This window comes from Aulonocara stuartgranti, assembly GCF_965226115.1.
Source record: "Aulonocara stuartgranti genome assembly, chromosome: 1".
NCBI classification, from domain to species: domain Eukaryota; kingdom Metazoa; phylum Chordata; class Actinopteri; order Cichliformes; family Cichlidae; genus Aulonocara; species Aulonocara stuartgranti.
The window spans coordinates 14929706-14945758 of NC_138939.1; the positions used below are offsets into that span (position 1 = coordinate 14929706).

Genomic DNA, 16053 nt, shown 5'->3' on the forward strand with positions numbered 1-16053 from the left:
TTTTTTCGATACAAAAAAAATTTTCATGCGTTTTTAATTTGTCATTTATTAAAATTATAAATATATATTTTAACTCAAAAGTACAGTTTTTAAATTTAATGTTGCTGAAACAAAAGTAATTAAAAAAATAAATCTGATTGAGGAATCACTCATCTTTGGAAAAGAGAGTTTATTACAGAGAAATGGCTCTTTCCAAAATAAAAGCTATACTATACGCTTCTTCTGGGCTATATTCTCAGCAGCATATTGTAGCGGGTCAGGGCTGTTCGGGGTTCTGTTTGTACAGTTATGTTTTGTTTATGTTGCCATAGTGACGGGTGACGCCCTCTCGCTGCGACGGTGTGTCCTTCCGGGGTCAGAGGGCGTCCTGTGTGTTGTTGTTGTTGTTGCTATGCGGTTGCCGCGCTGAGCAGTTAGCTAGCGGCAGTGTTCTTCTGCAGATGTCAATAAACGGCTGTGCTCCCTGGCTAGCTCACGGAAAGCAAGACCAAACCACACCTCCGTCTCCTCCTTGTCTGAGCTCACCACATTGGTGTCAGAAGTGGGATGATGGTGGCACCCCATGTTCTGACCCGAGTGACTTTTCCCCCGCCGGTCGTGACCGGCCGGTGCGCCAAAAGAAGGCACCTGGACATTTGCAGGACTTTGTGTGGGGTAATGGCGTCGTCGGGGACGACTGACCCCTTAGGTGGGGGCTATGTAGCCAGTCAGGGCTGCTCAGGGTTCTGTTTGTACAGTTATGTTTTGTTTATGTTGCCATAGTGACGGGTGACGCCCTCTCGCTGCGACGGCGTGTCCTTCCGGGGTCAGAGGGCGCCCTGTGTGTTGTTGTTGTTGTTGCTGTGCGGTTGCTGCGCTGAGCAGTTAGCTAGCGGCAGTGTTCTTCTGCAGATGTCAATAAACGGCTGTGCTCCCTGGCTAGCTCACGGGAAGCAAGACCAAACGACACCTCCGTCTCCTCCTTGTCTGAGCTCGCCACAATATTAAACATATCAGGTCCCCATGAGGAGAATCATGTGCTAACGGCTGTCTAAATGACTCGGGTAAAGTTTGTAGCATGCATGCTTGTTGTTTTTGTCTGCTTCCACTTGTCTTTGCACTAGGATGATGTCGGCGTAAATGTGCAGTCATATTCGTTGTGTTCCCACTAGTGCTGTCAGCGTTAATCTCGTTGAAATGACCTTAACGCCACAACACGGCAAATCTCCGTTAACGAGCTACCCCTGATCGCCCCGTGCGTGGGGCTAGACAGCTAACACGTTAATGAGCTAACTGCACTAACACACTACTTCCCACCCATGTAATTGAGCATTGCGTGGCACATCCAACATACTGTTTTACTTTAGTCCATGACGCGCTTACCTTCAGGGTCATACGTCACATGAAAACTAAAATAATTCCAAACGCCAGATCTGAATGAGGGTGGGGGAGGTTCAATTTGCCATGTTGCAAGGAGAGCTTAACTTCTGTCTCGCTAGCTTGCCCTGCGCTCTTCCTTCTGACTATGCTGTCTGTGTTGAACGCTCAGTGGATCTGCGCTCGACAGTGCAACCTAGGCGGAGTAGTCGAACGCTGATTCACTGAGCGCTCAACACAGACAGCATCGTCAGAAGGAAAGTTGATAAAATAAATTACAAATTTTGTATTGTTCGATACATATGCGTACCGAACCGAAAGCACTGTATCGAACGGTTCAATATCGATACGAGTATCGTTGCACCCCTAATATACACATATTCTATATATTCTGTGGACTGACGAGACAAAAGTTGAACGTTTTAGAAAGATTAACTCCTGTTACATCTGCTGTAAAATGAACACAGCATCTCATAAACAGAACATCACAGCAACAGTCAAACATGGTGGTGGTAGTATTATGGTCTAGGGCTGCCTTGCTGCTGAAAACAAAATGAATCGAAATGCAGACTTAAATCAGATTGAAATGCTTTGGCATGAAACATGTGGTTCATCCTCAAAAATCATTAAATGCAGCTGAAATAAAACAATTCTGCACACAAGACCAGGCCAAAATTCTCCATAGCGATGTGAAAGACTCACTGCCAGTTATCACAAACGATTTTTTCCTTAACAAATGAAATCAAAATTTAAAACCTGCATTTGGTGTTTACTTGGGTTATCTTTGTCTCATATTTAAATTTATTTGAGCTGTAATAACAAATATGAAACTATGTGACAAATATGCAAAATTAATACAAAATCAGAAAGGGTGAGCCCAGACCGTTTTTCACAGCACTGCAGAGACTTTTACCCACACATCTACGTGTATGTGTTGATGGTGGGGTACAGATCAGGAGATTTCATTTTCATTGACCATGAAACTGAATACTATTTATTATTTCATCAGATACATATTACAGTGTGAGAAGAGATAGTAATTTTGACTGCAGTATTAAAGAGTGAGTACACTCTCTAAAAAGCATTACTTTCTTGTTTAAACATGTGTATTTTAATATTCTCTCAGAAGATGTCTGCAATAACTTCTTGTGTTGATCATTGCAACCAGCCATGACAGGAAGGCTAGTTTTGGACAAGTCTGTCAACACAATACAACACAAAAACAGAGGCCCAGGCTGAACGCGAGTGCTGTCCACTGATGAGAGTCACTGGCATCACGGCTGATGTGATCCCGTTGCTAGACTGTCTCTATTCATTTGTTTCCTAGGCTCATATATGTACTGTTTATAGCCCACAGTAATTAACCTATCACTTTGCACCAGAAATTAGCACACTTGTTTCTCTCCTTAGCAGCCTCATTAAATTCACATACGTCCATTTAGCCTGATTAAGTAGGTTTGGCTACAGTAGAGAAAACCACAGTGCTATCATTAAGCATCAAACTGAAAAAAAATAAAAATAACAGCAGCAAATGAGATGAAACCAAGGACAAGTCATCAGATTGATGCAAATAAAGGATAATGTGTACCTTCCCACATATAATCAGGAAAAATGGAAAAAAAATTATGAATTTGATATGAGAAACTATTTATAATTTCAAGAGAATAACTTGGTCAGTACAAAAAACAATCTGAGGCTAATTTAGTGCTGTATACATGTGGACAAACATCACACCGCAGTAAGTTTGCTGCTTGGTATCCCAATGACAAATTAATTTAGCAGCATAAAGGACAGAGCTTCAGAATCAGGCAGTAATAAAGGACCCAACATGAGGCCCCATATCAACTGATAGTGCATACTAACTCTTAATGCATATTCTATATCTAAACAAGAGTACATGTTTAGATCATACAACCAACAAAAGCCACAACAGGTATTACTGGCTTTGAGTCCTTGGTCATGAACGCAAAGATAATAACATTTCCAAGTTTTCTAACACAATATGGTTCATCCTCTCTCCAAAGGTCATTATTCCAGAAGTCTTGTCATTTATTCAGATGCAGCGTTGCAATCCTAAGCCATACTGCCGTGTACTTTTATATAGAGAGAGGAGACTTTCTACCATAACCCCTTCCAAAAAAGTCACACATATTCAGCCTTTCTCTAACTGAACTTCAACATTTAACATGCTAAGTGAGGCCTGTAGAGTCTGAGGCATGGCTCTTTGGTTTTTTTGCACTTACTCTGTGCACTTACTGTGAATTTGCTGGGAAGTCCACTCTTGGGAAACTGCGGCATTGTGTCAACACAGACTTGAATGCTCCAGACTAGGAAACTGTCTAAATGTCTGCTTTTATAAAAGTGCTTAAAACAGAGGCTGACCTCAATCATATAAATTTTTTTGATAAGCACACCTGTGCACCTATATTTAATTCCTATTGTAGCAGTAGGGGTGCACTTAATTTTCCCCAGGATTGCATATAGTCCTGTGAAAACTTGTAACTCTATACTAAGTCAGTTATTGCACGCCTTAGACAAATTCACTGTAATTTTTTTTTTAGTGCAACCCTTTATACATTATGCCAAGTTAAATCAGAAATATGCTCCAAATATGCAGACACTAAAAGATTAATAACACTATGGGCTGAGGTCAGAGTGACATGAGAAAATTATCTCAAAAGTAATTCCAGAACTCCATTTACTTGGACTGTATTCGTAAGAAGAAAGTCACAGTCAAAACAAATCAATATTGATCTATCATAAAGATCTTATAGACCAAATGTTGTGTCGTGGATGGGACAAATGATGTTAAACATTTCACTAGAAAAATTTACATATATTGAAAGTGAAGCTGAACTTTGGATCAGAAAGTCCGTCTAAACCATGAAGTGCTTGGTTTGATATTCGTTCCCCCATTAACAAAGAAGGGGTTCATGGTTGTTGATATTGTTGATATTATTGTTTTTACAGCACTTATAAAGATTTTTTCCTGTTATAAATTTCACTGTCAGATTATCATAACTGAAGTCTGCCTCCTCCATGAAGGAGCCTTGCTACCATCTCGTGGCCGGTTGAAGAACTACATCTACTAATGTTATCATTTAGCAGCTATTATGAACAAGAAATATCCATAGTACCCATGCACCCACTTATATATAAAGACTATACAGTCTATGATATACAGTAGACCGTATAGACCACCTTCGGTAAACTCAAACTAACATAGATGGGAATCATTTACCTATTTAATCTTCCCACAAGCACAGAGCGAGTCCTCAACCATCACACTGCCTCCACTTTAACTAAACACACTACTAACCACCCAGCAGCGTTTCCTTTCCACAAAAGGCTGTTCGCACACTGACAGAGCGAGCACACCCGGTCTTCTTACCGAGTGAAGCAGTGGTGGCAGACCTCTTTGGCCAGTCTGTTGGACACGCAGCAGGCCAGCGGCTCGGCAGAGATCACCAGCTCTCCTTTGCGTATCCTGCCCGTTGCCCGGAGACCGTTACCTTTCCCGGGGCTGACGAAACGCTCGAGAATCGGTGCCATCATTGATTTTCCCTCCACGTGAAACAAACTTCCGTGTTTACATCCGCGATAAACGCTGCGTCATGACGTCACATGAACGTACACACGCTTTTACTACATATAAATGCAAAACGATTGTTTCGTATTTTTTGTATTTCTTTTTTTATTATTATTTCTTTCCAAACTGTATGTGCACCTCACAGTTTATTATTTTGAACACTTGGTTTTTATTTAGTGTTTTTGCTTTTCTTTAGATATAACACAGACGGTATTTGTAAATGGCATAGAAATGTCAATAAACATTATTAATAATAATATGTTAATATCACTAATATAATAAACCAATGCCTTCCCTTTTAATTTTAGTTTGGTTTTAGGTAATGCTGTGTATGGTTGTTATTAGATTTATTAATATGAACTAATGAAGTATGCACTATCAAATGTGATTTCTGAATTCTCTATTGTGTAATATTTATGCACTTTTAGCAAAACTTTGGAGAGTCCCAGATGAAGGGTCACTCAGCAGCCACGGAGCAGAAGCCAGGGGGGGTTTCAGTGACGCGCCCGTGAGCTCCGCCGGCAGCCAGCTGTGCCTGAGTGACCGAGCCGGCTGGCTGACCTTGGTAAAACTGCTACTCTTAAGTTGTCCAGGCTGACATTAGCAGTCTTAGGAAAGGTGAGTTCAGGTGCAGTCACAGGTGCTGGAGAATTCATACAAGCGGTGTCTGAATAAACTGGGTGTGAAGCAACATTAAACACAGTCTTACAAAATGCAGCCTGGGAAGTTGCACACACAGTTCCCAGGACTACTGGCTGAAAAGCATGGAGCACAGATTTATACAGACATGATCGTGGAACTAAAACTTTAACTTGAGCAACCAACTCTGCAGTGTTCAAACCAAGTATTTTTGCCAGCTTGTTAACAGCAGATGACACCTTGTTGCTCTTAACCTGGACAATCACAGAACGCACAGTCTTGAAGAGTTCACAATGAGCAACGCAAACAGTCTTTGAATGAGCATACTCTGGGCTTGTGAAATTTAACTCAGGAGATAATGGAAACATGAGGTTTATCACAGGCAGCCTCAGAATGAACTGGCTGGTGAGCCGCGTAACACATGGGTGAAGCAACACCAACAACAGTCTCATGAGGTGTAGCCTGAACAGTATCTGGCTGGGAAATTGAACTGTCCCTGTTTAGTTCAGCAGTAGGAGAAATTGTCTTTTGAGCAGAGCAGCAAATAGTCTTTTGAACAGCATTTTTAATGTCTTGAGTGAGATTATGATTGTCCAAGTCAGAAAATTTCATAACAGATTCACACATGTAATCTACATCTGAAAGCTCACTATTAATTAGTACTACCGAAGCCTTCCCTGTACTATTAACTGATCCAAAAACAGGTGGCTCGGGATCAACATAACTTGGCTGAGAAGTGAAAACAGAAACTCCAGTTTTTTCAGAGTTACATCCAGAAACTCCAGTCTTAGTTACAGAACACAAAACTTCATTCAACTCTGGTGAAATAAGCTCATTTGACTCCTGAATTTTCTCAAACTTGGAAGAAACAAAAAATGGATCATTAGACAGTGACAGTGAGAGAAAACCTCCAGGCAGCATATATTTTTACTTCTATTTCACCACCGATTATACGGTTCCACTGTACCTTAACATTAAGTTAATAACATATTTTATGGTCCCATGGAGTATGGTAACAACTTCAACTGCGATCTCCCCTCTTTCCCCCATCAGCTTGAGTGTCAGTCCAAGAAAAAAGGAGCAGAAAATCAGGCCAAGCGTGTTGACATCATCAACGTAGTGAGCCACCAAATGAATTTCAGCGGTATTCTGAAGCAAGAGGGGGAGCACAGTAAGAGAAGTGGCCTGACAGTTATTTGATGTATTATTATTTGAAAAAGTAAGCTCACAAAATCGCATAGATCGCATAAATATTACATTTCACCCTTTATTGAAAACAAACAAGGGAGTGGTGTGTGCATAGCATGAGGAAAGGTAAAATACCTGCTGGACACAGGCCCGAAACAAATTCTGTGGCACCATGTTTCTGTTAAGAAACGAATTAACCTTCATAAATATTTTCATTTCCTCATGCTGACCATCTACAAAAATCATGGCAGTCTTTACTGCAATTTGTTGTTGCTTGTATATACAGTCACCTTATTAAATCCAACAAAGCATCAATAGTGGAGAAATTTTCTTCATCTCCTTCTTTGATATCTTGAGTGTTGTAAGTAGCTCCTGGCTTGATTATCAGCACCAGAGCTAATCCTGCAAGACATACACAGAGATACAGAACCACAAATAAGACGCGAAAGTAAGTCTTGCTAAACACACCCAACTTCTGGGCACGTCCTTATTGGTCATTTTGAAGCATTTTGTGAATTAACATTAATTTACACAGTAATAAAACTACATATATTTAAATCTGACTTCCTTTTGCTTCCAGAATTGCATTAATTCTTGGTGGCATAAATTCAGTAAGGTGCTGGAAAGATGCTTCAAGCTTCAGATTAGATTATATCTACTTACTACAACAGTCACAGATATACAGACATTCCTATTTTCAATTATGTCCACAAAAAATCTGAAAGTAACTGGCTTCTTGTTTTATAGTTTTGTCTTTTACCCGTAATCACAGCCACAATTGATGTCAAGCTATAGTATACTGCTGCACGTATACTTATTTTTCTGGAGGCAGAAGCAGTCAAACCAGCAACTCCTGTAAAAGTATAAAACACAAGACAATACAGTAATCAGCAGATAGACACAGCAGACTTTCAAACAAACCATACCCAGATTAGAGATACTACATTTAAGCAGCCATAATTAAAATCCAGATATTCAATACCTGATGGTAATTTAGTTTGAATGTTAAAATGGCATAAAACAGGTTTTACAACGTACATGAGTAATATTTATAATGCTGTCCAAATACCTTTTTATTTTTTTTATTTGTATGTAATTCAAATGTGACTAAATTAAGTTTGTAATGTGACTAAAAATGATAATGCTGTTTATTGAAAGTGATATTGATGAAGTGACGTCTTTTGTAAATATAGCTTTAGACAAATAAATGTGAGTTATAAATGCTTCGCAACTATTTTGTAATCACTACTTTTGTATATATTACATCCATTGAAAGTGTCAATTCTTTTAAATTGCAAAAAAAATAATTTTTAACATTTATTTTTAGATATATATCAGTGCATTTAGCGATATTGAGTTATGTGCTAGTGAGGCTTATGCAGACACAGTATTCAAGACACTCTAAATAATCAGCAGTCACCACTGCGACTATTTTCAAGAAACTGCCTTTGTAATTATAATTTTATGTTTTATTAGGACTTTGTGTATAGGACAGTACAGTACTATGCAAATGTGTTGAAAGTAAATAAGGGGGAAATTTTAATGAGCTTGAAAGTCAAGATTTATTTTTTTATTCTTCAGCACAACCTGAACTCTCATAGGAAGCTTTCTTGTAATTTCTTTAACTCAAAGTAGTTTTCAGGAGTAGTTCTCCAGGCTTCTTGCTGGACATCACACAGGCCTTCTGTGGATGTCGGCGCCCGTTTATTCTGTTCTCTGTTCAGATGATCTCACACTGCCTCAATAATGTTGAGCTCTAGACTCTGGGGAGGCCAAGCCATGACAGACAGTTTTCCATTATGCGTTGTCCTATCCAGGTATGGTTTTACTGTACTGGCAGTGTGCTTGAGATCACATCATTAAATCTTCCATCAATTTTGACATCACTGGCTAAAAAGCAGCTGAAAACTGTGACAGAGCCTCCACCATGCTGCACAAAATATCAAATTTGAATTCATTCATTTCTCTTGCTTAAGAAAGGCAGCTTCTTGACATCCACCTTTCCACTGAGACTGTGTGTGTGTGTGTGTGTGTGTGTGTGTGTGTGTGTTATACAGTGTTTACGTGGCTGAGCAAACAAAAAACCATTCCTCTGAAAATAGTACTGATCACTGGACTGAAAATGAGTGAAAAAGCCACCAATGTCCAAAGAAATCCTCCGAAAGCAGAGAGAACTACTGCTCAAGACCACTTTAAAATTACAAGCAAGTCTGGCTCCTTGGAAACTATATCTGAAAAATGAGATGTGGCTCAAGACGTCTGCACAGCACTTTAGATATCCAGAATATATCAGTTAATTTGGTGAGAAATGATCCACTATCTTACTTATTATCACAGAGGTCACAATAAGAGGAACAGTAATGAATTGAAGCATCTGCATGAGTATTTCTCCTGGAAAGCCGAGGTAGTTTTTTCTACCTCTGCAAGAGTGTTGACACTCCTGATGACCAAGCCAACAGCAAGTCCTGCATAAAAGTAATACATAAACAGCTCATGAATGTTTTGAAAATGAATGAGTGCAGGAATAATACAAAAGCCATGCAAAAACACAACTTTAATATTTTTTTATGAAAGAGAAAAAAAGAGTATAATTTCATCTTATAAAAAAATCGTATAGTGAAAAATGATCAAGGACATCTTTTTAAAAATTTCTTATTTGAAATTCTTCTTTTTTACTTTGATTTAAAAAGAAAATGTGAATTTAAACACAACAAAACACTGACCAGTTAAAACAAAATATGACAATTTTATTTATTCTCAATAACAAAATAAACAACCTAATTTCTCAAACATGTACAGATGCCAAGTTAAAGATTAATCATTAACAAATATTATTTTGCTTTTGGATTAGTGTTTAATAAGCTATTGTACCATTTCTTCTAAATATAATTCGTGCTTGGGCTTGTTTTCCCCTTTTCTTCTCTTTCTCGCTCTCTGTTGTCTCTCAGGTAGAGAAGTGGGGCAGCCTTTTGGTTTGCCCACCCATTGGCAGGTTTTCCAGTCTTTTCTGCCAGATTGTTGCCTCTTCTGTGGCGGTAATCAGGCTCTCCATTGGAGGACATGGTGCCGGGGAACCAATGGGACCCAGTCAGGTTCAGCCTGAATTAGCCACATACGTTCTCGTGGGGGCCCACCACCTACAGGAGGAGCCATAGGGTTTTGTTGCTTTGTGGATTGAGCAGTGGTTGAAGTCAGATGCCCCCCCACTGGAGGGATTAAGTCTCCCAGCTGGATAGGAAATGGATTGGTGTCCATCCAAAAGAGCTGGAGGAGCTGGCTTTGGAGAGGAACCCAGACCTCAATGAGCAACAGAAAACAGATGGATAAGTGGACAGATGGGGGCAGGAGGACCATGAGAGAGGAGGCAGAAATCAGAGAAAGAGGAAAAATCTGAGAAAAACTGGAGAAAGTTGAATAGTGAAGCCAAAACAAGAGCCAAAAACATAACAATACCATAGAATATGGAATATAAATCAAACACATTGCCAACATTTGTTGGGTTTTTTTTGATTACAAACATTTACTTCTTTACTGAATAATGTACTAATGACTTATACATACTTATACATGACTTACATAATACAATTCATAATTGTTGGTTAAAAAGACACCTTGTAGGGGATGTGTGTTGTCATTTATCTGTTTCCTACATACTAGTTGAAGATGAATATTCTCCACTGAATTAACCTGCTGCTGATACACTGTGCTCAACAGGAGGAGCAGATTATATGACACTGTCCATTCCACTACTATAAAACTTTTTTAAAAGAATGAACCAGCCTTTGTTTTCTACATCTTGTTAGTGTTCAAGCTTTATTTACCAAATTTTACTCTTATTTTCTCATTTGTATTTTTTTAACCCATTTCTTCAACCTCCAATATTTTATTTAAGGTAAAGATGATTATGCCTAGTAAACTTTAGATATGTCTGTAGTGTAGATCTGTTTTGGATTGTTATATTGTTGTTGTACTTCCGTGTATACTTCATAAATAAAGAGATAAAAAACATCCCATGTTTTTTTTAAACTATTTATTTATGTAGTTATTCTTAAGTTCTGTTATTGAAGTTTAAAATGAAATAAATAAAAATTGTTGATGACAAAAAAAAAAAAAAAACATCTCATGTGTGTGGAGGATCTGTTCAGTGTCCATGCCTGTTGATAAGATCTGGGGTCACATAGATCAGGTCCAGTGGATGGTGCTGTTACACCCACAGTTATTTTATGGCTAACTCTCAGCACTGCTAGCAGTTACCGTAGTTTGTTATAAGCATGTTACAAAACTGGAAAAAAATCTCAAGGCACCCTTTAAACTCTGGGGGTGCAAATAATAATAATAATAATAATAATAATAATAATAATAATAATAATAATAATATATCAGAAATAGCAGTGCTAGGAGGTCCAGCTAACACAGGGAGGCTTGATTAGCCCAGCAACCAAAGGTGTAGGCAGCAAAAAGGCCTGTTTAGTTGTTGAGGTTACCTGTATAAACAATCTTCATTTTGTATTAGAAAATCGGTTTAATAAATTAATGTTGTTAAAGCACAAATATTAAAAATGACTTTGTGGTTGTTTTGTTAACTGTGTTCCACAAGTCCTAATTAACTACCATATTGTTTTAAAGAAAGTTAGCTAGAGCATGTTAACAGTCTCAAATCAAGTGTAACTCACCGAGGACAACAGCCGCCAAACTCGCAAACATAAATTTGTTCTGGAAAACATAGTTGCAGCAGTTCCTCCAGTTTCTGCAAAAGTTTCTGACGTTAACCTCTTCCCGAGTTTCCTCCATTTTTGTTGAGCTCATGAAGAAAATATAATCTGATCAAACATTATTCAGCTTTAAATATTGTTCAGCTTTAAAGTTACTGTGCAACTGTGTAATAAAAATGTGCTCACGACTTTGGCCTTGAGAGCGATAAGAAGCGATCGCCTCATCCTGCAGGCGAAAGATATCTGCAAGCGAAGAGACTAGAACACCCAAGGCCGCTTTCCTTTTATGGAGTTGTTTTTCTGCTAATGCAGCACTTTCCTCACAACCCCCTCCTGTAAGTTTTAGAGAATATATACCCATCCTCACAGCAAATATTAGGAATCTCCTGATGTGAGCTGTGTTGAGAGCTTGTCTCTGTCTCAATAAAAGTTCACTGATTCCCCATCTGCAGCAGGTGTCCGGTTGTCTTCATTCTCCGCCAGCCTGGTTAAGTCAATTCCTCCTTAACATCTAAAAGAACCTATTTAATGAAGGAAGACGGGTTCACTTTGTGTTTAATATTATTCTATTGCTGTTGTTGTTTTTTTTATATCCTTCAATTGGCGTCACGAACAGGATGCGCTCCAGGTCAACTGGAACGGATGGGAGGACATCGGCTGTGGTCTGAGTGAACGGAGTTTGGACAAAAGCTGTGTGCACACAAAAACAAGGTAAGCAGACCTTTTATTTCTGCTATATTGAACATTATAAAAATACTTAGTGTCCAAACTCCTAGTAATTCATAACCAAAATTGTCTGGCTTACTTAAGGCTTGTTGAGAATCAGACAAGTGAATAAGAGATAAGTGAATAAGAAATAAGTGAATAAGTGAATAAAGATAAGAGTGAACTGAGGTCTGACCACGGTTGCAGCCGACGGGTTGCTCTCCGGTGTCGGATAAATACCTCAGTGCAGGTCTGGGACCTTGAAAGGGTTTATTAGTAACGCCTTTCTAAACAAATTAAAAGGTTAAAGGCCTTGAGAATATTTTTTAGTAATATTCTCTAAACTACAGAAGGGTTAGGAAGGCCCAGAGGACTTTATTAGAAAAGATCCTCTAAAACTTAAAAAGGAGAAGTACTGGTTGGAGTCCAAAGGAGGGGTCCCTTTGATCAATAGGAGAAAACGGATCTCTTCTTAAAACCCCGATGATTTTAGTGTTTTAAATGTTTTGATGTTCTGTTTGATATTGGACACACATAAATACACGCTGAATGCTTGCTGTGGAACACTGGGCAGGACAGTTTGGTTCTCCGTTGTTCACAGATTACACAATTAAAGGAACTAGGTTCCTCTTTTGGTTAAAATAATACACCACACATAGAATTTTTTTTTTACACATTTATTACATACATAAGGAGGGTAATGAGTGACTGCAGGTAATGTATGAAGTGTGAATGAGACGTGTGAACAAGGTGACAACCAACTAGCACCCCTATCAGGAAGCTCTAGGCAAGGTTACCCGCCAGACTCCGGTTTGGTAGAAGCCTGGTAACACCTGAAGGGATATTTCAGTGCTGACTCACCTTTAAAGCAGCGCCCCAGCTGTTAGTGCCTAACAGAGGCAGAAACCCAGCTGGCCCAAATTCTCCTTTAAAATCAATAAATAGAACATAAATTACCGGTGTGTGTAAATAAGTTGTATAAATCTGTTAGATCTGAAACTCCTGCTAAAAAACTTCCTCTCTACAACTCTTTTCTCTTCTCTCCCTCTTTCTCTCAGTTGGGATTCTGTGTGTGTATGTGTGCTGGAGAAATAAAAAAAAAAGGAAAAGGGTCTCTCTCTCTGTCTCTGTGAGAGGAAAAAGGTGGGGGCCGAGTGAGCCCGCGGGGCCGAGCGGGTCCGCGGGAGCGAGCGTGTATGCTGTATGAGGAAGAAGGGAGTGAGAGGGAGCGAGTGAAAAGAGTAATCGAGTATTTGGTGATTTTTTATTATTTCAGAGGCACTGGGTAAGAGTTTTGACTTTAGCTGTGAGAGTTGTGAAAAGAGCAGGTTTTTCTTTTGTTGTAGACTGTGAGTAATCGGTGTTTTTCTGCCTATTGTGCTGCGTGGAAGACACAGAAGTGTAGAAATGTTTGTGGTTTATCTTTGTTTGACGTTTTATATAGAGTTGGTTGATTCAGGGTGATTTCTCCCGTTTAAGGGAGGAGTTGCATTGTGGTTATGTTAAAGCTTTGCTGTAGGGGTATGTGTGTGATTTTGTGCTGGCTTCGCATGTTTAAATGGATGCATAGAAGTTTGTCAGTGAGAAATTGTTATGGTGGGGTTTTAAAGTTAGTAAAGAGTCAAACAACGCCCACTGTTTTAAAAAGGCCCAAAACATCATAAAAGACACCTCACATTCTGGCCACTGCCTGTTCGAACTGTTGCCCTAAGGCAGACGGTACAGGGCAATCAGAGCAAGGACTAATAGACTCAAAACACAGCTGTTATCCAACTGCAATAACACATCTGAATACTACAAAAATGTCCACCATGCCACTCTTGTGTTAATCTATGCACGGTCTGAAGCATGACGGTGGGAATACTTAGTATTTTAAGTATTCTATCTATTTTATTGATTGAATTTTATTGTTTTTTTATATTTGATATTACTAGGGATGATGCAATGATCGGGGACCATTCTTAATGTCGTCGGTCTCATGACAATGACAATAAAGTTTTTGATTTTGATTCTGATTCTGAAATACACCCTCCTCAAGAGTTCAATGATTTAGGCAGTTATGTTTATACAAATACTAAATGTATGTTTAGTGTCTTCATACAGGTGTTTTTTCTTAACCTGGAAGCCTGAGTACGGCAGCAGAAGACAGGCCAAGCTTTGGCTAAAATTCACGGCTGGACACCAGAGTTGTCCTCACCCCTCCCGGTAAAACAAAAAAGAGAGAATGTAGTTTGAGGCGGGTTTTTCTCGCTGAACTGCTCTGGGTGCTGTGTCCCTGAATCTCACCAGTGTTAACCTCTGGCGGAAGACATGGAGAAAAGGAAAAGATGTTCCTGGTAAATCACTGAAACAAATAAAACCACACACAACCAGAGAAAGATATGAGAAGGGTGAGGAACAGACACATGTGCGTGTTAGAGAAATGCCTCGTTTGAGAAAAAGTTAAAGTAACCCATATACAGACGCACCCATACATGCAATGAAGAAACAGCTTACATACATGTGCACGTACATGCAAGGTTAAAGTAGCGACACTTAACATACACCTGTTTTTAAATGATATAGTTTATACATTACTGACAATTAAACGCTTTGGGTTGCAAGACAACAACGTAACGTCAAAAGACAAAGACACTGGTCTGAGGATTAAGTGAGGACACGACAAATTTAGTGGTTAAAAGGGTCGACTTGGGACATGTTTTTGTTGATCGTTTAAGACAAATGACTACTGAATGATAGGAAATTCCTTTTTAGGTTTCTAAACAGGATCTTAAGAATTTTAACACGTACCTGTGTTGTCCTGTCAACTTGAGGGGTTATGAGTTGATTATATGGTGAAAAAAAAAAAAAAAAAAAAAAAACAAAAACAAAAAAGGGGGGAGACGAGATCTCGTTGTTTCTCCCCTCTCGGGATAACACAGCCAACACAGCACAGCCAACACAACATCATTTTCCTGTTCGCCTGTTTTGTTTTGTTTTTGTTTTTTCTGAGAGCCGAAGCTGACCTGGACTCCTACCCTCCCCTCTACCATCGTTGCCCTCTCCGCGACCATCTTTGACCCTTTGACCCCTGAAGGCCACAGCAGCTGGACTCACAACAACAACTTGAGGATGTCAACAGTGCTGCAAAAGAGTGATCTCATGCAGCAGAGACGGAGAGCACTAAACCTAAAGCCCGTTTCACTACACGGGGGAAATTCCCAGGCTGCGTCAGCTGACAGAGCTGTGACGAGACGCGCATTAAGCCCGGAGGAAAAGGGACGGTGAGCAGAAGGATGCTGACCTCTGAGAAGAGCCGAACAGCAGAGCTGCAGAAGGCCGTGGACCATACAGAAGCAAAAGGGTCAAGGTACAAGGAGAAGATGCAGGCAGCTGCAACAACGGATGAAAACAGACCCAAAGAGGAGGGGAGGACCCTAGGCCATGCGTCAGGCCGCTGGTTTACCTAAACTACAGAACAGGAAGGTGATGAACACAAACATATACCAACACACGAACACACACTTCTGCATGCGCCTACTTAGAATGAAGGGAAACACACACATGAACACTTATGCACTTGTTGAGGGAGTAAAAACTGATACATACCCATGCACTAAAATCAAAATGTTGATTTAATTTACTAAGAAGTGACACACAATGCTCCAGCTGCTGCAATGAAGAATGCTTTACTGACAAAGGCTCAATGCTGCACACAACAAAGTCAAATACAGAATTTGCTATAATAATAAGCCCAGAGGGCATTTGTGTGGTCTGGGGAGCAGAGTCCGGAGCGGTTTGGTTATGAAAATGATGCCCGTGCGAGATATCTGGGGCTTAAGGCCTCGACTTAATTGTTTACTCTACACTAAAAAGAAAAGAAAA

At 39.6% G+C, this 16053-nt stretch overlaps 1 protein-coding gene, 1 long non-coding RNA gene and 1 pseudogene across 3 annotated transcripts in view; 1 reads left to right on the forward strand and 2 right to left on the reverse strand.

The window, feature by feature from the left end:
• The window catches only part of smyd3 (SET and MYND domain containing 3), a 116135-nt gene extending 111166 nt beyond the window's left edge, over window positions 1-4969 (reverse strand). The window contains exon 1 of the mRNA XM_082552146.1: window positions 4748-4969. Within this exon, the coding sequence (XP_082408272.1) occupies window positions 4748-4911 (164 nt within the window). The 5' untranslated portion in view covers window positions 4912-4969. The remainder of the gene's footprint in view (window positions 1-4747) is intronic.
• LOC309717651 overlaps window positions 1-16053 on the forward strand; it is a 54212-nt gene extending 38159 nt beyond the window's left edge. The window contains exon 2 of the long non-coding RNA XR_014279779.1: window positions 11574-16053. This is a non-coding gene — a long non-coding RNA (uncharacterized lncRNA). The remainder of the gene's footprint in view (window positions 1-11573) is intronic.
• On the reverse strand, window positions 6422-11563 carry LOC309711541 (excitatory amino acid transporter 3-like; annotated as a pseudogene). The gene is made up of 6 exons (XR_014280851.1): window positions 11446-11563; window positions 9098-9237; window positions 7533-7625; window positions 7063-7174; window positions 6859-6950; window positions 6422-6825 (listed from the first exon to the last, which is right to left on the reverse strand). The product of XR_014280851.1 is annotated as an excitatory amino acid transporter 3-like (transcript).